This window comes from Arvicola amphibius, chromosome 5 (genome assembly GCF_903992535.2).
Source record: "Arvicola amphibius chromosome 5, mArvAmp1.2, whole genome shotgun sequence".
Taxonomy (NCBI): Eukaryota; Metazoa; Chordata; class Mammalia; order Rodentia; family Cricetidae; genus Arvicola; species Arvicola amphibius.
Window position 1 is genome coordinate 11613172 of NC_052051.1, and position 21939 is coordinate 11635110.

At 47.2% G+C, this 21939-nt stretch overlaps 1 protein-coding gene, 1 long non-coding RNA gene and 3 other non-coding genes across 9 annotated transcripts in view; 1 reads left to right on the forward strand and 4 right to left on the reverse strand.

Annotated features, from left to right (window-relative positions):
• Positions 1-6214: 6214 nt before the first annotated feature.
• LOC119814835 lies at positions 6215-9011 on the reverse strand. Its single transcript, XR_005285467.1, has 5 exons — positions 8701-9011; positions 8253-8365; positions 7005-7063; positions 6698-6760; positions 6215-6386 (listed from the first exon to the last, which is right to left on the reverse strand). It is a non-coding gene; the product is annotated as an uncharacterized LOC119814835 (long non-coding RNA).
• On the reverse strand, positions 6840-6928 carry LOC119815964. The gene has a single exon (XR_005285635.1). It is a non-coding gene; the product is annotated as a small nucleolar SNORD12/SNORD106 (small nucleolar RNA).
• Positions 7140-7228, reverse strand: LOC119815966. The gene has a single exon (XR_005285637.1). It is a non-coding gene; the product is annotated as a small nucleolar SNORD12/SNORD106 (small nucleolar RNA).
• On the reverse strand, positions 8432-8524 carry LOC119815965. The gene has a single exon (XR_005285636.1). It is a non-coding gene; the product is annotated as a small nucleolar SNORD12/SNORD106 (small nucleolar RNA).
• Positions 9012-9248: 237 nt separating the features above from the next.
• The window catches only part of Znfx1 (zinc finger NFX1-type containing 1), a 31565-nt gene continuing 18874 nt past the window's right edge, over positions 9249-21939 (forward strand). Inside the window, exons 1-4 of one of the 5 annotated variants that reach the window (XM_038329255.1) lie at positions 11139-11271; positions 11863-11969; positions 14389-14474; positions 15210-17015. In XM_038329255.1, the coding sequence (XP_038185183.1) occupies positions 11257-11271; positions 11863-11969; positions 14389-14474; positions 15210-17015 (2014 nt within the window). In that variant the 5' untranslated portion in view covers positions 11139-11256. Of the gene's footprint in view, positions 9467-11137; positions 11272-11862; positions 11970-14388; positions 14475-15209; positions 17016-21939 lie in introns of those variants that run through there. The other 4 variants (XM_038329257.2, XM_038329256.2, XM_038329258.2 and 1 more) reach the window with 4 other exon arrangements.

A 21939-nucleotide genomic window follows, 5' to 3' on the forward strand; every position in this document is an offset into this window, starting at 1 on the left:
CTTGGCCAGTCGCAGCTCTTAACCACTGAACCACCTCACAGGCCCAACAAGCTCGTTTCACAGTTCCTCGTTTATACTGTTCCTGTCCCCAGGCTTCAGTCCAACGCTCAGGAAGCCTGCCACGTCAGCAACCTGACCAGGTCATTCTGCCAAACAAAATCCCCTCCTGGACTGGAGCCAGTGGTCTCCAGAAGTGACTTTTCATCTTGAGATCATGGCAAATGTGTCCCTCAGAACAAGGGCTTCACGATAGCTACCTTGGGTCTGTACTCCAGGCCAACCTGGATGCTTGCCGAGAAAGGAATAGAGCTGTCGATCTCTGCCCAGCAGGGCCTCCCCTGTCAGCTTCCATCTGGGTAATTAACCTGCTGGCAGCTGAGGGTCTGTCTCTATCCATGTCTGTGGGCAGAGGAGTGGACATCTCTGGATGCATGCCTGACTGCTCTGAGACGTGGCTCCTGGGTGACTTCAGGACAAGCTGAGGTCCGAGGATCAGGTAAACAGTCCTCTTCAGTGTGTCGTGGAGCTGAGGACAGATGGAGTTTCTGTTGGTGTGTGGGCCACCTGTGCTCTTTGGTTTCTCTTAACCGTGTCCTAAATCTTAGTTCCCTGATAGTTGAGGGAGGAACCTACTTAAGTCAGTCAGTAACCGCTCTCTCTGTCCTCACGAATATCACCAAGAACCTTTCAAGGGAATGGCCTCCTACCAGCCCGCACAGACCTCAAGGGTAACCTAGTTTGACCCTTATTGTGCAGTGTCACCCCCACCCCAACCCCACCCCAGGGTGTTAGGAATGCAGCATCAAGGTGAGGAATCAGGTTCAGTTGGTGCTTGCTTAGTAGACAGGAAGTACCGGGTTCTCCAGCACCACAGAAGCCAGGTGTGGGGACACAGGCCTGCAATCCCAGCACTTGGGAAGTAGAAGCAGAAGACTCAGAAGGTCAAGGTCATCCTTAGTACAACCGAGTGAGCTGGGGGTCAGCCTGGGCTATGGGAGGCCATATCTCAAAAACGAAACAAAAAAAGACAAACAAACAAGCCTTTTTTTTTTTTTTTTAACTCAGAGGACAATAAAGTATCCTGACTTTCTGTGTAACCAAGTGTACTCAAAGAAAAAAAGATGAGTGGCACAAGGGACCTTTCCTCAACTGTTTGGCTGCGCTATGCAACCCAGGATGCAAGACGGGCTGTTCCCGCCACGTGTTGGCCTGGCTCCGCCCATGAATGGTGCAGTCCAGGGTAAAGCCTGAAACTTCCCTTTCTCTGTGCCGCTGACATTCCAGCTCAGCGCTCCTAGGCAGAGCACGAAAGTGGGGCGGGTCAGTGCCTGGAAGGTAGGCCTGAGAAAAGTTCTCCAGCAAATGAAACATGCTGGATATCTGTTAAAAATACCGGGCTGGAGAGATGGCTCAGTGGTTAAGAGCATTGCCTTCTCTTCCACAGGTCCTGAGTTCAATTCCCAGCAACCACATGGTGGCTCACAACCATCTGTAATGAGGTCTGGTGCCCTCTTCTGGCCTGCAGACATATACACAAACAGAATATTGTATACATAATAAATAAATATTAAAAAAAATAAAAAATAAAAATACCTTGGGCTTGGGACTGGAGAGAAGGCTCAGTGGTTAAGAGCACTGGCTGTTCTTCCTAGAGGACACCAGCTCCATTCCTAGCACCTACATGGTAGCTCATATGCCTGTAACTCCAGTTTCAGGAGATCTGACACCTGCACACAGACAAGCAGGCAGGCAAAACATGAATGCACATAAAATAAAATATAATTTTTTTTTAAAATGTCTTGGGCCTGATGTGGTGGTGCATGCATTCAACCCTGGTACTCAGGAGGCAGGTGGCTCTCTGTGAGTTTGAAGCCAGCCTGGTCTACATGTACAGAGCTAGTTCCAGGACAGCCTGGGCTACACGGAGAAACCCTGTCTCAAGAAAACAAAAGAAAGAAGCATAGAAACAAGGTACTGCCCAAGTTAAAGAGATTCTCTGGAGATGTGTAAATCACATCAAGTTTTCCTCCGATATCAGCAGACAGATGCCAAGATTTGAAGGAAGGATGCTGGAGAGATGGCTCAGCAGTTAAGAGCACTGTCTGCTCTTGTAGGGGACCCAGGTTTGGTTCCCAGCACCCACATGGCACTTTACAACTGTCTGTCACTCCAGTTCTCAAAAAAAAAGACTAGGCAAAAACACAACAGAACTTTCGTCAGTCTGAAGAGCCCTGAGGTGCAGTGAGTCCACTGCTAAGCTTTAGCACTGGGTCTCTTTCATGGGCAGTAAGTGCTCAGTGCCTCTGGCTCCACTAATGCTTTGCTTGTGGGGAAAGGCCTTGAACAAAGGCTCTAATTACCTGAGTGAGACCCAGTGGCACTGAGCGCTGACCAGACGCTGGGTGACACGGCAGCACTTTGTTTTGATTTCTTTTCTTTATTCTTCTCTCATACAATACATCCCAACCACAGCCTCCCCTCCCTCTTCATCTTCCCTCTCCCCTAGGTCCACTGCTCCTCCCTTTCCCTTCAGAAAAGAACAGGGAGGGTGTGGGTATAGGGAAAAAAAAAAAAAAAAACCAGAAAAGAACAGGCCTCCCAGTGGTAGCAACTAAACATTGCATACCACGATGCAGAAGACGAGGCAAACCCCTCATATCAAAGCTAGACAAGGCAACCCAGTAGGAGGAAAAGGGTCCCAAGAGCAGGCAGAGTCAGAGACACCCACACTCCCACTACAAGGAGTCCATCAAAATCCCGAACTAAACAACCACAGCATGTATGCAGAGGTCCCAGCAGACCCCTGCAGGTCTGTGGTTGCCACTTCCATCTCTATGAGCTCCTATGAGCCCAGCTTAGTTAATTCTGTGGGCCGTTCTTTGGGTGGCCTATATTCTCCCCCTCTTCTGTAGGGTTCCCTGAACTCTGCCTGATGTTTGCATCTATTCCCGCCAGCTTCTGGGGGAAGCCTCTCTGATCTGGGCTAGGCACTGATCTATGCATATAGCAGAGTATCATTAGGAATTTTTTTTGTCAGTAGTGTTTGTTTCTATCCTAGGTCTCTAAGATCCTGGCCATCCATGCACTGCCAGGCATGGGCTTCCTCTTGTGACTTGGGCCTAGTTGGTTGACCATTCCCACAAGCCCTGAGCCACCATTACCCCAGCACATATTGCAGGCAGGACAGGTTATGGGTAGTAGGTTTTAGGACTGAGTTGGTGTCCTAGGCCCACCACTGGGAGCCTAGGCTGCTTACAGAAAATGGCCAGTTTAGGGTCCATAACTCCATTACTAGGAGTCCCCGCTAAAGCACCCTCATAGGTTTCAGAAGTTTCCATTGTTTGTGGAAATCTAGTGCAATTTCACTGTTTCTGAGGTCTGTTACCGGCAATCATGGAAAATGCATTTGGCAACACTCCCTGCATTGCGGGAAAGCTTTAAAAATCAGGATGGAGATGGCGAACAGGAGAAAGCAACCAGTAAGTTGCCTCAGAAGGCAGCTGGCAGAGGCTATTTTGGAGTCTGGGTTTCAAATCTTATGCCTGCCTACTTCTAAGGTATAAACAGTGAATGGCTCCGTGGAAGATAATTCCAGAAAGACACTGGGCCAGTACAAAGCTTGGAACTGGAAACAGCAGGGAACCTTGTATCTGCAGGGGCCACACGGGAAATGACCAGTCCCACAGAATAAAACATAGGGGCCATAAAAGTGGCCCAGTGGTTAAGAGTGTGCACTCCTCTGGCAGACCTGAGTCTGTTCCCAGCATCCACATTAGACAGTTCACAACCACCCGTGACTCCAGTTCTAGGGGCTCCAGCAGCAACTGTGGGCAGCTGCACTCATGTGAGCATACCTACATATAGACACACAATTTATAAAAAAAAAAAGTACAAAACAAAAACGTCAGGCGTGGTTGGTAGTGCACGCCTTTAATACCAGCACTCCAGAGGCAATCTCTTCAGAGTTCCAGGACAGCCTGGTGTAATCAGAGAAACCCTGTCTTGAAACAAACTCCCCACGCCCCCCTCAAAGAAAAAAAAAAATCTTTTTAAGATGTTATTATAGTGTTCTGGCCGCATGTGTGCCTGCACGCCAGTAGAGGGCGCCAGATCTCATCATGGTTGTGAGCCATGTTGTAGCTGGGAATTGAACTCATGACCACCCCTCTCACTCCCTCTGAAGCTCTAGTTAGGAACCCATAAAGGCACAGGGTGAGTTGTCCTTGTTATCTTCCTGAGAGGACACAGCAGAGGACCTGGGGGGGGGGGGGGGTTGTCCTGCCCGAGACACAGCAGAACCATTTGCCTCTTCCCTCGACGGTAAAGCTGAGGAGGGTCATTAGCAGAAGTCATGCTGTCACCCCTGGGAATGGTGTATAAATGTTTTGCAAATGGAGCTCTTTAGAGGGCAAGGCCCTCTGGAGAAACCCATCCATTTGGCAGGGATTAGTGGAAAGAACTCTTGTGCTATAGAGAACTCATGGGGCTTCAGGCTTCTGTGTTATGCTTATTCTTATAAGTCTTAGTTTTGCTTTTGTTAGTAGTCATGATTATGCCTGAGCTTACTAGTAACAAAAGTCTTTACGGAAAAATTTAAATTTCTCTGGTCTGTTACTGAAACCCGTTTCTCCCATTATTGCTTATTCCAGTTCCAAAAAGTGATATACTCCCAAAGAATTTAAGAACTTGAAGTTTCTTAAGAGATGCCATCAAAAACTCAAACATGTAAGGAAAAGATATAGGCCATGAAAGGTCAGACATCTCTGGCACCAGGACATGAACACTTAATTTCCCCAATATATCAATAAAGGAATTAACTCCCACTTCCCTTAAAAGTACATGCAGAAACTGCCAGGAATAGAAATTTAGTTCCAACAGTTAAAGGGATTAACTGTTACTATTTTCAGAACCTGTAAAATATAGATTAACTGTATTCTACATTAAAAAAAGCAGTGTCCTATGCACAATATACTGACTTCACATGGAGAACTAATCAGAGGTTAAATCTTACTTTGTAACTACAATCTTGCTACCAGCTAGGACACAGTATGGTTCAAATGTTATCTAGGCAGACATAAACATTTGGCTTGCATCCTGATATGGCGTAAAGGTCAATGACATTAAGGAAGTGGGTAGGAGAAACTAAGATGAATAAATGTTAATGATTCTTGGAAAATGATTAAGAGAAATGACTTTAAACTGCTCACACTTGGATGTATAAAGACAGCCTAAGGCCATCAGATTGAAGACAACCGGCGGTCAGACTCTATCCTGTGGCACAAGAACCCCCGCAAGAGCTGGACTCTGCTAGGTCACCAAGTCACTGGCCACATTCACAGGGCAGCTACACCTGCAAAAGCCCCTGGCCCACTCAGCTCCTGGTGGTGCTTCCCAAAGTGGCTCTCAGGTGTTATTTTCAGAAACACCATTTGTTTAAAATACTAATTTTAAAAGATACCAGTTAAAAATTAGTCCCCAGGGCAGCACCTTTAGCCCCAGTACTTAGCAGTACTATGCTAAGTACAAGGCTAAGTGACACACACATACACAGGCAAAACATGTTATACAACAGACTCAGCCAAACAAGCCCAAGTCTGATCCTTGGACCCCACAAAACAGCTTTCAGTATTTAGGGGTCTGAAATTCACACCCGTCAGAGATGAGCCTGGGCTCACAGAAAGCTGCTTTCCTGGGACTGGAAGCATAGGGTGGCTAGAGTTGAAGTGTTCTGAGATCCCAAACCAGTTTGATGGCTGTAAAGGAAATCATGGCTTACTTTACTAAGCACCACAGAATGACCCTGAAGAGCAACTGAGATGCTTGGATACATTAAAGGGACAGCAGAAATGTTTGATTCCAGGCAAAACCCACATAGGGCACAAGAGGGCTAGAACCTATGAAGGTGAACCCTGGATCTAAGTATGGGGCTGATATGTTAGGACACACTAGCCTCAAAGGTGAACAAATCAAGGCGAAATCATGATGACTCTAGGAGTGGACTCAGCCGTGAAAAGTTACCCACAACCAGGCTGACCTGCCATTTTATAAAGCTGGCATTAGGGTGCTGGCTATTAACAGGCCCAACTCCACAGTACTGTTTTAGGTAGTCACAACTGCCCCACTTGGGAGGCACTGAGGTTCTATGCACAGGAAGTAGCTGCTGGTCCCACCCAGAAGCAAATAAAAGCAAACAGATACCCGGTCAGGTCTTTATTTCTACGGATGTCTGTACCATTCAGTATTTCCAATAGCAGTGCATACTGGGCTACATCCCAGCCTAAAAAGTAAACTCCTTTCAGGTCACACACAGCCCTTGGGACCAATGTATAAAATCCTTATGGGACTGGGTCAGCAGGAAACTGTGCTGATCTGTTCTCCAGAAGTACCTAAAAAGAAAACAAAACAAAAGGTTGATAGTCTTGCCTGTCATGAACTGCATCTGGTTGAAGCCAGCATTCCTTATGATTTAAGGTCAGATACCAGGGGCAAAACTTCTGGTGGGACATCTCCCCCCTTGAAACATGAATTCCAATGTTTCAAATGAGTGAATGCACCCTTAATGCGAGCTTGAAAGGCCAAAGGAAAAACTCCACTGGGAACCTCAACAACGTCCAGAGCATCCAGATGTCCAAGAGCAGTTCACAGACCTATTAACATCTCCAGAATTGGTTCAAAACCATCAATAGCGAAATCTCACCTGTTTCAGGACATTGAGATCAAGGAAGATCAGAACACACTGGCATCCATGGCAGCCTCAGGCCTGTATAAGGTATACAGATGAAGCCATTCATTATCATAATTAAAACAGCTCAAGGCCAAAACAAGAAATTATTCCCAGGGCCAATGCATCAGACAAAACTGGCTATTAGCTTGAGATCAACAGGGTCGATCTGACGGGGAAAAAAGTAATGTCATCAGCTGCATCAGCTAAATTCAAAAGAAACAACTCTGTACTGAAAGATGGTTTAGAGATTCTATGCCCAGGGGAGGGGCAAACCACTTACCAGTCCTGTCCTACTCCAGAATTCATCCTCCACCCAATGTTTATCAGCCACCAGCAAACCTGAGTCAAAAATGCAGGGGAGAAAAAAAATCAGCTGCCTGGACCACGAGATACAGCAGGAACAGGCGCTGCTCATGCAGGCACGTCAGGCAAACTGGCTTATAAGATTGCGATCAACATGGTCGATCTGATGGGGAAAAAAGTTCTGTCATCATACATGCCTGGACACCCGAGCCTAGTCCTGCAAGTGTGGGTAGTCAGTACGACAGGACCCATCCTTACAAGCGACAGTTGCAAACGCAAAGTTTGTAATTTCTGAAATGTCGTTCTCACTGCCTTGTTGAAGAATCTTTCACCTACACGAGAATGTCCCTCAGGAAAGCTAGTTGTTTCCCAATACCGGTGTGAAACACGCTCAAGGGCTATTTTTTTTTTTTTGGTTTTTCGAGACAGGGTTTCTCTGTAGCTTTGGAGCCTGTCCTGGAACTAGCTCTTGTAGACCAGGCTGGTCTCGAACTCACAGGGATCCGCCTGCCTCTGCCTCCCGAGTGCTGGGATTAAAGGCGTGCGCCACCACCGCCCGGCTTCAAGGGCTATTGAGTGCAGCAACAAGCCTAAGACTAAGTGCACAACTGACTTGACTGGTACTGTCCCATTGAGGCATACAGCAGTGGCCTTAAATTGGTCATCGGCCTGGGCCTACCTCCTGAGTGCCGTGACACTTGTCCCAGAGCACAAATTCTACCTAATCAGATTGGGTGAAAATAACCACGATCACACCACTTTGAAAAATGCTCCATTGAAATGACAGGCCCATAAACTCAAGCTGTTTTCTCAGAAAATGCGGATCTCAATACAAAGAAAATGTGCTACAGGCCTGCCTACAGGCCAATTTCACGGGAGCAGTCTCTCAATTGAGATCCCCTTAGGTATCTCATTTAACTCAAGTCACCAAAAAATAAACCAACTAGGGCAGGGATCTGTTCGCACAGGTTGCATCCCCTAGAAATGGAGGTATAGAAGGAATGGAAATTGAAAAACAGGCATTCTAAAAGCATTCTGCAGGTTTCTCTTAAACCTATCCATTCGTTAGGATTTACCACCAGTAGTCAAAGTTCAGAGGCAAGACACGTGCCCATCCCCACTGGCCAAACCTATTTACCCCAGCATCGAATCTTGCGTTTACATTCCATGTCACAGCCAACTGAAAGGCTCTTAAAAGCACGTTAAACCAGAAGACAAATCGCACCTTATGAAATTAGGAAGTCGAAGATCATAGATGTATTCTCATCTCCCTGGAGGCGCCAAGGTGAGGTCTCCTCTCCCTCCAACCCCTGTTCTGCAGCGCTTAACCAAGCCAACCTGCAAAACAAAGGCATCAATCGCCATTTTGCCTCGGTCTGAACAAAGCAGACGAAGGCCTTTGGGGCTGGCGTATCAGGATTAACTGGCAAAAGTGTTTAAAGAGATCAGCATTGTCGATATGACGGGGAAAAAAGTGAAGTCATCATTTACACCAGCCAAGAACTTTTTAGGCCCAACCAGAAGGAGTCTTTTCCATCTAAATCACTTCCCCAAAGGTCAAGCTGGGGCTGGCGCTAGGCAGGTCACACCGTGAGATTATGACCAATTAACAGCGACCATAACAAACTTGGCAGAGGATGAACAGAAAACTGTAGTGTGGGGCCTCAACTCACCATCTGCACATTACTCCCACATGGATGAGACATGACGCACAACCAAACGAAAGAAGGGTCCCAGGAACGAAAGAACGAGGACGGCAGCCGACCTTCCTTATATAGACCAAGGCAAAGCCTGCGCCTGCGCACTGGGCCTCAGGCGCACCGCTTCCGGTCGTGGCCGCTACGCCCTCTGGGAAATGGAGTCCCCAATCTGCCCGGCCCCAGCCCGCATCTAGCCCCTCCCTGGGCTCACTGGGCCTCCGGGGCTGCTCAGCCTCCGCGCCATGTCGCGCTTGGTACGCACGAGCCGCCCGCCGCGTCCCCCCTGCTCCGGGGCCCGCCGAGACCTGCGGCCGCCCGGGGCGCAGTCAGCCCGCCCCCCGCCGCGCCCTCCCGTCTGCGGCGCCCACGGCAGCCGCCAGTCCAGCCGCCGCCGCCGGGGCTGAGGCGACACCGCCCTTCCGCCCGCCCCGAGGGCGGGGGTGCCGGCGAGCTCGGCCCGGCCTCTCGCTGGCGCCGGCGGCACCGCCTCCTCATCCTGCGCGGCCTCCACCTCCTCCTCCGGGCCGCCCACCCGGCTCTTCGCCCCGCCCAGGGGCTGCGGGGACTGGAAACCGAAAGTGCGCGGCGTCGGGCGGGGCCGCGACCTGCCAGGGCCTGAGCTGAGTTCTCCCCAGGTGGAGGACGCGCCGGTCCGGTGAGTGGCCTCCGCCCCATCCCGCACCTGCTCCTGCGGCGCCGCGATTACCAGCGCCCGACTCTGCCTCGGGCCGGGTGTCAGGTTAGCCCTGAAGTCCCTGTCTGCCCTGCTCAGCGTCCCCATTACCCCGGGAATCCCTGTCCCCTTCCCCTCAGTTTCCTTTTAGCCCAGAGAGTCCCCGTCTCCTTTCTCCAGTTCTTCCTACAGTCCCGCCTGTGTCCCTGCTCCCTTCCTTCGTTTCCCTTATAGCCCCTGGAGTCTCTGCCGCCTTCCCTAAGTTCCTCTATAGTCCCCAGAGTCCCTGTCCCCTTCCTTCAGCGCCCCATCACCCCCGGAGTTCCTGTCTGCTCCCTCAGTTCCCTTATAGCTCCTGAAGTCCCTGTCTGCTTCCTCAGTTCCTCTACAACCCCCGGAGTCCTGTCTGCTTCCTGAGTTCTCCTATAACCCGGGAGTCCCTGACTGCCCTCTCAGTTCCCCTATAGCCCCCTGTAGCCCCTGACTGCTCCGTAAGTTCCCCTACAGCCCCCGGAGCCCCTGACTGCTCCCTAAGTTCTCCATCATCCCTGGATTACCTGTCCTTTTCCCTCATTGCACCCTCAGCATTTAGAACCTTTTTTCACTCTCTTCACCACCCCAAGAGTCCTGCTCCCACTCCTTAGCTCCACCATCTCCCTCAATCCTCAGTATCGTTACCGGTTATCAGCAGCCCCATCATCCCTAAATCCCTGCTCCTTACCATCACTCCCCAGAGTTTCTATCTCCTTTCCTCCCCCAGCACCCATCATCACCTGCTGAGTCCCTAGCACTGCCATTGCCACCCTGCCCCCTCTCTTCAGCTCACCTGTCACCACCCTGTTCCCCCCAGTGCCCCTTCATTTCAGCACCAGGCACCCCTAGGAGACTTCTTCAGCATCCCGTGAACTCACCATTAGTAGCTCTCCACCGCATCCCCACAGTCCCCGTCCTGGTGATCTCACCATCTCCGTTTCTCATTCCTATCTCTGTCCCCACTTCTGCCACAGCCACCCGCTGCCCTCTGGCTTCATTCCTTTTGCTTCATTAGCGTCTGCAGAATGCCCTAAGCTCTGCCCACTTCTAGAAGCCCCCAGATCTCTCCAGCTTGCGCTAAGGGATGAGTGGTGTGGTGACTTCTCTGACTTGAAACAATCCAGCTGCCACCTCTTGCTCCACCTCTCTCATCTTACCCCATAATTACCGCTCTCTAATTTCTATCCTGGCAACAGCTTAACCATTGCGGATCTTCTTCCTGCCCTCAATGCCTTGATCCCCTCAAAACCCTAAACAAAGCAGTCCCCTCTCCTGTGTGCCCCTCCCTTTCTAGCACTTTTCTTCTTCCATTTTTTTCTACACTCCCAAACTGCTGGCATTATATTTTAGTGTTTTTCAAAATGAAGAAGAAGAAATTTTTCTTCCCAGAAAAATTAAAAACAGACACTAACCATTGAGCCTGCAGTGAGAGAACAGGGTTTGGTAAGCTGAGAAGAAAAGACACCACAAAAATATTCCCAGCGGGAAGAAAAGAGACTCTTTTTCAGATAAGAATAAAAGCTACCTCTCATACAATGCCAAATCTATTCACAGTTTCCAACTATGAATATTTTAAAACTGTGAGGACAGTCTCAAAAATCCTTTTGCTGGGAACTGAGTCACCGCCACCCCACCCCCCCTTGCACCCACATGATATGCGTGAGTTATATTGAGAAGTTCCCTGAAGGGGCTTCCTCTTCCCCCAGTGATGGAGGAAGGGTGAGAACTGCTGACTTCTGACTGGTCCCAGGAACGTAGCACCAATAGCTGCCTTGTTTCCAAGCTCTAGGGAGCAGGAACACATAGACTGCTGTGTTGCAAGAATGCCAGGTAGGGTGGTGAGTACTTGGGTACTTTGTTGAAGCAGGGTCTCATAGTCCACGTGGGACTCAGATTCAGTGGAGGCTGGTTTTGAATTTCTGATCTTCCTGCATCTGCTTCCCAAGTGTTCTTCAGTTACTGAGCTAGCTACTTGCCTCCACCTCCCAGGAGCTGAGATGAGAGAGTGGACGTGCACTCTCTGGCTAGCTAGTACGTAGTCTGGAATTGACAAACAGGCGCTCCTTTTGCCCAGCAATCATTTTGTAAGAAAGGAAACGAAACCTAAGCAATGGATTAAGTAACTTTGCTGAAGGCAAACCAAACAGTAGTTTGGGAATTAATGACACTCTGTCCCTAAGCAGGTACAGGAAGAGTCCAGGAATGGACAGTTGGATCTCTTGGAATCGCCTAAATTGTGAACTTAGTTTATATCATGGTTGGGAATCCACAAGGATGAGTGTTTGTGCCTATGATTAAAATCTGCATTTACTATCTTACTCTTAGTTAATAAATCATTAACATGGACAGGAAGAAAGGCTGGCTTCACGGTGTTTGGGCCTTTGCTGTGTTTGAAGGGCACTGGTAACTCTTAGCCTGTGCTGTTACAGATAACTTCAAGTCAGGTGAATGTAGAAGGATTCTGGCAGCTCAGACATGGAAGACAGAAGACCACACCTGGAAGCAAGGCCCAGAAATCCCCCTGCCAACCACAGAGGTAAGCGGGGTTCTACCCAGTGGAAAGGAGAAGCCCACCTGGGATGGCCTGTGTTTTTCAAATAAGGATCTTGCCAGGCAGAGGTGGCGTGGGAGACCGAGATAGGCTAATCTCTGAGTTCAAGGCTTGCCTGGCCAACAGAGTGTCAGGACAGCCAGGGCTACAGAGAAACCCTGTCTTCAAACCAAACAAACAAACAAACAAGACCTTAGCTACAGCACAAATGACTGTAAAGCAGCCCACCTCGGAGAGCTGTGAGTGGGTACTGATAGGAGGCCTGCCAATGCCAGCAGATGAACAGTGAGATCAAGGCCATCCAGAGTTCCATAATGCAGCCTTGTCTTAAAAACCCGGGTTAAGGGGTACAGCTCTGCGGTGGAGTGCTTGCCTCACCCCCTGCCACGCACAAGGCTCTTGCTTGGTCCCTGGCACTGTGAGGGTGAGAAGAAACAAGTGATGGGATGTGAGAAACAGACTGATTCCTGGTTTGCAACAGGGCTGTCCAGTAGAAACTTGGGATCGCTAAAAACTACTTTGTAATCTCTGATAGCATCATTAGGAAATTTAAAAGCAAATCAGTCAGTAACTTATGACATATGTGTATATGTGCCCATCCTGTAGAAGTCAGAGAGTTTTTCCTTCTGCCGTATGGGTCTTCAGAACTAAACTCAGATCTTCAGGCTTGGTAGTGAGTGCCCTTATCTACTAAGATGTCTCACTGACCTGGACTTTTTTTTTTAAATTTAATGTCAACTTAATAAATGTAATGCTCTAATTTCTCAATTTAATCATATCCCAAATATTAATATTTTATGAGAATTAATGCACATATAGACATACGTGGGACAAAACATTCATATATATATATAAATTACATATTTTAAAAAATTTAGAGGCCAGCTTGGGTTAGACCTTGTTTCAGAAAAAAAAAGTACCTAGCCAGGCATGGTGGTATCTCTCTTTAATCTCAGCAGTAGGGAGGCAGAGGCACCAAATTCTGTGCATTTTAAGCCAGTCTAGTCTACGTAGTGAATTCCAGACTAATCAGGATTACACAGTGAGACCCTGTATCAAAATACAAAAACCACAAAAATATAGCTAAGTGTATTCTGCATCTAATATAGTGAGATGGTCCATCATCTTAAGTATTGCATGTATTTGTAGCTTTCCTAACTAGCTGTGAAATTGTGCACAGCCAGTGTTTTGTAAATTCCACACCACTCTGCTAAAGTATCTCTGAACCAGCCTTAGAGCAAAGAAGAGGGATTGTGAGTTTGCCTAGCAAAGGTAGCCCCCCTGTATAGGGTGCTGGCTCCCAGGCCTCAGGCACTGTGGGACACCACCCTCCCTCTCTGGCTTCCTTTGTGTGGACAGCAATAGATGGGGGAGGGGAGGAGTGGCTGATAACACACAACAGGAGTTTCACTTTTCAGTTTCCTGAATCAAAGTTTAAGTTTCATTTTCCTAGAAGGAAACTGGATGTACATACTTCATTTTCTCTGCAGTCTGTTGGTTAGGCATGAAAATAAAAAACATCTTGGAAGAGGGAGTGCTGCCTTCCTCTTTTCAATTCAAGTTGCATTTCCTGTTGCTGGCAAAGGTCAGATAGTGTTTCCATCATTGTTTTATTCCACTTGTCCTTGTAGCCCATGATAATTGTTCAGTAGGGTAGCCACAGGAACCACAGGATAGTCCTAAGAACAGCTCCAAGCATTTTATAATATATATTAAATAAATATGTGTTCAAATAAATTTCCCATGTTTACGTCTACATGAAACATTGAGGTATACATTGGCAATATTTACTTTACATTTTAAAATTACTTTTATTTATTATTTTTAAGATTTATTTATTTTAGTGCATTGATATACATTGTGAGGGTGTCAGATCCCCTGGAACTAGAGTTATAGACAGTTGTTAGCGGCCATGTGGGTACTGGGAATCAAACCCAAATCCTTTGGAAGAGCAGCCAGTTCTGAGCCATTACTCCAGGCCTTACCTGAATTGTTTTTTCTTTTGGGCTTTTTGAGACATGGTTTCTTGATGTAACAACCCTGGCTTACTTTGTAGACCAAACTGGCCTCGAACTCACAGAGATCTGCCTGTGTCTGCCAAGTACTGGGATTAAAGGCGTGCGCCACCACTGCCCAGCCTTACCTGACATTTTATAAACATTTTATCCAAAGTAGTCAGATGCTGATAAACCTAGAAATTATACAAGGTTCCACAATGAGGAAGTGGTCAAGCTAAGCTGTTCTTTGACTGTTGTGTGCCAACTTGTTTTGTGCTGGCCAAAGACTAGAACCCTTGGAAAGTTAGGCCTCAACATGAGACACCAAGTAAAATATTTCATATACTCTCTAACATGTAACAAGCACTCAGCAGGTGCTCATTCAGTTTCTCTCTTGTTTCTTTCAGGAAAACTGTTTTCATAATCTACACTGCAATAGTAATCATCTTTTCTTGTAGCATTGGGATAGAACTCAGGGCTTCATGCATTCAAGGCAAGTGTACTAGCACTGCCGATACCCCACAGCCCCAGCCCCCCTACCAGAGTCTTGCCATGTAGCTCAAGCTAGCTTCTAAGAAACTGGGTTGTCCAAGTTGGCCTTGAACTCCTGATCCTTCTGCCTTAGTCTCTGGGAATAACACATATGAACCACCATACCTGGCTCTATAGTTTTTCTTATTTATTATGCAATTTGACAAGAAACTTTAAAAAAGAAGACTTAGCTGGGTGGAGTGGTACACAGCTTTAATTCCGGCACTTAGGAGGCAGAGGTAGGTGGATCTCTGTGAGTCCGAGGCTGGCCTGGTCTACAAAGTGAATTCCAGGACAGCTAGGGCTAAATAGTGAGACCCTGTCTCAGAAAACAACAGCAAAGACTTAACTATTTTTTAGCTCAGTATACACAGTCTGTGTCTATCTGGGCTATGTGTACTACATGTGTGCAGGGGCTTGCAGAAGCCAGAGACATTGAATCCCCATGGAGCTGGAGTTACAATAGTTTTGTACCACCTAGTGTGGGTGCTGGGAACTGAACTTGGGAAGAGCAGTGTGTGCTGTTAACTGCTGAGCCACCCATTTCTCAGTCCTTGCCAAGAAATTTTCTAAATCTCTCCAAGCAAAATCTGAGCTGCTTGTTTGTTCTGGAGGATGAAAGTATGTTCATTGTTGTCTTACTGGACTTCCTCACTTCTATACTTGGTGCTTAACCCAACATCCCCATTGTGTTTAGGTCCTATAGATGGAGAATTACCACCAAGAGCTAGAAATCAAACCAGTAACCCTGCAGCCAGTGCATTCCGAGGCGGAACCAACCATGCTGGAAGGCATCCCAGGTCCAGCAACCCTCCTGTTCCTTTTAGACTGAGGGAAGAGAGATTTAGGGCTATGGGCAGGAACCCACATCAGGGAAGAAGAAACCAGGAGGGGCACGCCAGTGATGAAGCTAGAGACCAGAGACAAGGCCAGAACGATACCAGGAGGAGAAATGACAACCAGGAGGGTAGGAACCACAGACCACCGTGGTCCAGTGACAACTTCCAGCAGTGGCGGACCCCACAGCAGAAGCCCGCAGAGCAGCCACAGCAGACAAAGAGATTAGGCTACAAGTTTCTGGAGAGTCTCCTGCAGAAAGAGCCCTCTGAGGTGGCCATCACACTTGCCACAAGTGTAGGACTCAAGGAGCTGCTTTCTTATTCTTATATGAAACCCAGCTTCCTTCAGCTGATATGCCAAGTTCTCCGAAAGGCTTGCAGCTCCAAGATAGACCGTCAGAGCATCCTGCATGTGCTGGGCATCTTAAACAACTCCAAGTTCCTCAGAGTCTGCCTGCCAGCTTATGTGGTGGGAATGATTACTGAGCCCGTCCCTGACGTTCGAAACCAGTATCCAGAACACATAAGCAACATCATCTCCCTCCTCCAGGACCTCGTCAGTGTCTTCCCCGCCAGCTCCGTGCAAGAAACTTCTATGCTCATTTCTCTCCTGCCAGCTTCTCTTAATGCTTTGAGAGCCTCTGGGGTTGACATAGAAGAGGAGACCGAGAAGAATCTAGAGAAGGTGCAGATCATCATTGAACATCTGCAGGAAAAGAGACGAGAGGGCACTTTGAAAGTGGACACCTATACTCTAGTGCAGTCTGAGGCAGAAGGCCAGGTTGAGAGCTACCGGGCCATGCCCATCTACCCCACCTACAATGAAGTGCACTTGGATGAGAGGCCCTTCCTTCGCCCCAACATCATTTCTGGGAAATACGAGAGCACCGCTGTCTACCTAGACACTCACTTCCGCCTCCTGCGAGAGGATTTTGTTAGACCCCTTCGAGAAGGCATTTTGGAGCTTCTACAAAGCTTTGAAGACCAGTGTCTGAGGAAGAGGAAGTTTGATGACATCCGAATCTACTTTGATGCTAGGATTATCACCCCGATGTGCTCAGCATCAGGCATTGTATACAAAGTGCAGTTTGACACCAAACCATTGAAGTTTGTTCGGTGGCAGAATTCCAAGCGACTGCTATATGGGTCATTAGTGTGCATGTCCAAGGACAACTTTGAGACGTTTCTTTTTGCCACTGTTTCAAACCGGGAGCACGAAGATCTCTGCCGAGGAATTGTCCAGCTGTGTTTCAACGAGCAGAGCCAGCAACTGCTCGCAGATGTCCATCCCTCAGATTCTTTCCTCATGGTAGAGACAACGGCCTACTTTGAGGCTTACAGACATGTCCTAGAAGGACTACAGGAGATACAGGAGGAAGATGTCCCCTTCCAGAGGAACATTGTGGAGTGTGACTCCCATGTAAAGGAGCCAAGGTACTTGCTAATGGGTGGCAGATATGATTTCACCCAACTAATGGAGAAGCCCTCAGCCATTGGGGAGCGTCAGAGGGGTGCTGAGGTCTTGCGATATTCTAGAGTTAATGTCTTAGACTTCGTCCAATGGCCCTCAAAAGAATCACTGAAGCTGGATGACTCCCAGATGGAAGCCTTACAGTTTGCTCTCACAAGGGAGCTGGCTATCATTCAAGGACCCCCTGGAACAGGTAAGAGACTTGCAGAGCCTGTAACATCAGGCAAGGGAAATGTCGCTGTAGGTTTCTAGAATGCCTCATTTAGAAATATTTCCCCTGAAATGCAATGAATATTGTTCATGACATAGCCACTTGTAGTGACTCCCAGTGGAGACCATAGGCAAGCATAGTGGTGGATCAGAATCTCAAGATCACAGGAAGACTGCTGGAGTCAAAGAGAGGTGCATCTTCTCTTCCAAAGGTTTGTTGGCTTGATGCTGTTTTAAATTAAGTAGTAGTGAATAGATTATCACACCATGATGTGCCAGGCACCATTTGACCTGCTTTTTACGTATGTTAGTTCATCATATCGTCATAACAGCCCTACTGGGTAAATAAAATCAACTTGCAGTGGAAAAACTAAGTAAAAGAACGGTTAAACTACCTCTTAAGAGCTGTGGGGTGTTTTGAAGATCACACAGGTGAGCAGACCTGGGACTGGAACTTGAACTTGGGTAGCTTACATGGAGAGTCCTGGTTCCTCTCTGCTGCACTCACACATGACCCCCACATGTACTCCTATCCTGCTCTGGGGTAGTAGCTGTGCTTAGCCACGCATTTGACCTGTATCTGTATTTCTGAGTTTATGTATACATTTTTTTATTTAACAACAAACATAAGACTGTGCTTGTATACATTGACTTGTATGTAATATTGTTTGAGCATATTTATGCTAATGAATATGCAAAGACTGCTAAATTAACTTCCCCAAAACATGTTCAGAACTAGCCAAGGAAGCAGAAACAGGTCTTTAAAGTAGTAATGAAGAAAAGGCAAATCATGACTTAAAAAAAAAAATGAGGCCAAGTGTGGTAGCTCACAACTTTAATCCTAGCACTCAGGAGGCAGAAACAGGTTGCTCTCTATGAGTTCAGTCTCTGTTAACCTAGTCTGCATAGTGAGTTCCTGGACAGCCAGGACTGTTTAAAAAACAACTCATGAAGTGGGCCTGGCAATTCCAGCATTCTACTTGAGGTAGAAGCGAGAGGACTGTTGGGTCTGTCCCATGTTGAGGCGGCATCTGTTGGGTCCAGCCCCACGGGTCTGTACGTTCCAGAGCAAGGGAAGGTGGATTGAGGAAAGAAATAGACAAGAGACAAGAGAGAGAATCGGGAAGGCATCCAGTGAATAATCTGTCCTTATCTACCCCAATCCAAAAGGGGAGAAAGGTAAAGGACTTCTTTACCATGATACAAAGAATAAATAAATGTAATTACCTCCTCAATACCCAGAACATTAAGTAACCACACTGTATCTATGTAAGACATTCTGTAGCTACACCTTAGGTCAAACACCCTGTCAAGTAACCTTGAAGGAACAAGAGTAGGTCTGAATTGTCTGACCTTTAGTTCAAGGTGGAAACGGATCCGGATCTGCTTCTGTGGGCCTCCACGGGCAATCAGGACTTTATGGCTTTCCTGTCACTACAAGGTTCAAGGCCAGCTGGAACTCCATCCCTGTCCCCAAAACAAAAAATTCATGAAGAAGGATAGAAAGCTTTCTCTCTCTCTCTCTTTGTTTTTTGACTTTTAAAGATAGTGTTTCTCTGTGCAGCCCTGGCTGTTATGGAACTCACTCTGTAGACCAGGCTGGCCTCAAACACAGAGATCTGCCTGCCTCTGCCTCCTTAGTGCTGGGAGTAATGGCCCAGCAGAGAGCTGTCTCCTAAAGGAATATGCTGCTGTGAGGGAGACGTGCAGATATGGGGGAGGGGTGGTACTCATCTGTGATGTCTTCCTTTCCAGTGTGGATTCTGGGTGGTGTCAGTCTTTTCAGGCCAAGCTACATGGTATCAGGTTTTGTTCGTTTGAGATGTTAAGTTTTAGTGTTACCTTTCAAGACATAGCAGCTCATATTTTTGAAAGTCCCTGGCTCCCACCACCCCAGTTCCTTCCTTAAGCAAATGACATAAACGATCTTTCTGTGTATCCTTCCAGGGACTATCCTATGAGTCTTCACACAGACATACACTTGGGTTCAGTTTTCCTGCCGTAACACTGTCCTGTAGTCAGCTCCGTTCGTGTTGTCACGGAGATGTTTCCTATTACTGTATGAGCTGTGTTCGTGGAGACTCCAGCATAGTACTCATACACTGTTGTATCGGCGTATCATGAGTTGTGTGACACGGTCCCACTCTGTGTGTCCAGAAGAGACAGCTGTTGCTGTATCAAGAAAAATAGACACCCTGTCTCGGAAAAAAAAAAAAAAAAAAAAAAAAAAAAAAAAAAAATAGACATTTGTAATTTAATTTTTTTGTTGTTGTTGCTGCTTTGGTTTTTCTTGTTTAAGATAGGAACTCTATATTGCCTTGATTGTCTTAGATCTCACAATATAGACCAGGCTGGCCTATAACTCCAGTTCCAATGATTTCTTTTGGCCTCTGAGATCAACTGCACATTCATATAATGTCTCCACACAGACACACATAATTAAAGTAAATCTTTAAAAATTAATTTAAAAAAATTAAGAAAAGCTAGGCAAGGTGGCACATGCCTTTAATCCTAGCACTTGGAAAGCAATGGCAGGTGACTCTGTGAGTTCAAGGCCAGCCAGGGCTGTATACCGTGAGACCCTGTCTGTTTGTTTTTTGTTTTGTTTTGTTTTTTGAGACAGGGTTTCTCTATAGCTTTGGAGACTTCCTGAAACTCGCTCTGTAGACCAGGCTGTCCCCAAAATCAGAGATCCACCTGCCTCTGCCTTCTGAGTGCCGGGATTAAAGGCGTGCGCCAGCCACCACCACTTGGCCTGAAACCCTGTCTTAAAAAAGGGTGTGGGGGAAGAGAAATGATTAAAGCCATGGTAGAAGTAGTAATTAACAGCTGTAAACCTCAGCACTGAGAAGGCTGAGGTAAGCGTTGCCTAGAGCTTGAGGTGAGGCTGGCTATGTGGTAAATTCTCATCCAACTTAGACTATAGAGCAAGACACTGTTTTAAAAAGAAAAAGGAGCCCGCCTGGTCTACGGAGCGAGTTCCAGGACAAGCAGGCTGTTGTACAGAGAAACCCTGTCTCAAAAACAACAAAACAAAAATTATCAAATATCCTGTCTTTGCTTTCCCAGCTGTTCGCATCTGCACATATGGGACTCCTCATGTTCCTTCTCTGCCATCTCTGGTGCTCTTCCCCGGTGACTTGGGCACTGTGAACCCACGTGCTGCAAGCAGTGTTTTCTCCCGCCTACACTTGAATGAGTGCACTTTAGTAATCGTTTCAGACCCAGAGGATTTTTTTTTCTTTTTATTTTGGTTTTTCGAGACAGGGTTTCTCTGCAGCTTTTTTGGAGCCTGTCCTGGAACTAGCTCTTGTAGACCAGGCTGGCCTCGAACTCACAGAGATCCGCCTGCCTCTGCCTCCCGAGTGCTGGGATTAAAGGCGTGCGCCACCACCGCCCGGCTCAGACCCAGAGGATTTACACACTAGCCACAGACATACAGAGGCCTGACTCTGAGTGTCAGTGAAAAATTCCAGCATGTGTCTCATGTAAAAGGGAGGAAGCATGAAGCATGCTGAATTTCCAAGATTCTCCCTCCTCCCAGTCTTCCTGTCCATCACAGGCCTGCAGAGGCAGCCAGGACTTAACCTTGTCTGCCCTCCCCCAGCAATGCCATTACCTCCTTTCAGTCATTTTCTGCCTCCCACGTCTCTGCTGTCCACTTATCTAAGCTGTCCTGCTGGGAGAAGACCTTGGCCTTCATTCACTGATAAGACTGGGCAGCCTGCCCATACAGGCACCCTGTTTCTTTACCTGTCCTTCCGGAGAAGGCTACCCAGCCTCAGTGAGTTCAGAAGCTAACATGTTTTTCTGGTTTCAAATTTCTCCTTTGCCACACTCACGATTTTACAGTGGTTTGTGTGGTTGTCATCTTTTCCCTCCATGAGTGTAGACAGCCCAAGAAGGTAGGAGTCCTGTTTCTTTCCCTTGACGTTGCATCTCATGGGTCTGATGTCTGCTAAAGGACTCTGTGTGTAGTATTTGAAGAAAACAAAAGGAAGAATCAGTTGCTCCCTGTGCCATGTTGAAATCTGATTTTCCTGTTGTTCCCTCAGTCAGCTTGAAGCTTTTGAGGACATCGGCTACTTTAGCCTGAAACAGTGTAGAAATTTGGACTTAATTTATGGCCAATTGCTAATGACTTTATTGAGTCTAATAATGAAGTATTTGCATTTTTCCCTCATCACAGACCCAAGTATACCATAGTCTACAAAAAGCATATGTAAGGTGTTTTCCAAAGGAGCTGAAAAGATGGCTGAGTGTTTAAGAGCACTGACTGCTCTTTTCAGAGGAGTTTGGTTTGATTCCCAGCACCCACATGGCATCTCACACCTGTCTGTAACTCCAGTTCCCAGGGGATCTGACACCCTCATACAGACATATATATGCAGGCAAAACATCAATGCACAATAAAATTTAAAAACAAAAAAAAAGAATTTGTCACATAAGAGCCAAGCATAGTGACATAAATCTGTTATCCCAGTAGGGACAGGAGCAGATGGATCTCTTAAGTTTGAGGTCAGCCTGTTCAATATAGCAAGTTCCAAGCCAGCCAGGGATATATTGGTGAGATCCTTTCAGATAAGATAGGGAACAATGTGAATGTCGTCTGTCAATGGGTGCTTGGGTTGACAGCACACTCCTCTGATCTCTGTATTCAGCACCCAGTGACAGGAAAATCAGGAGTTCAGAGCCAGCCTCAGCCACGTAATAAACTTGAGATTAGCCAAGGCTACTTGAGACCTTGTATTTAAAAAGAGAAAAGAAGCTGGGCGGTGATGGAGCACGCCTTTAATCCCAGCACTCAGGAGGCAGTAGCAAGCGGATCTCTGTGAGTTCAAGGCCAGCCTGGTCTACAAGAGCTAGTTCCAGGACAGGCCCCAAAGCTATAGAGAAATCATAACTCA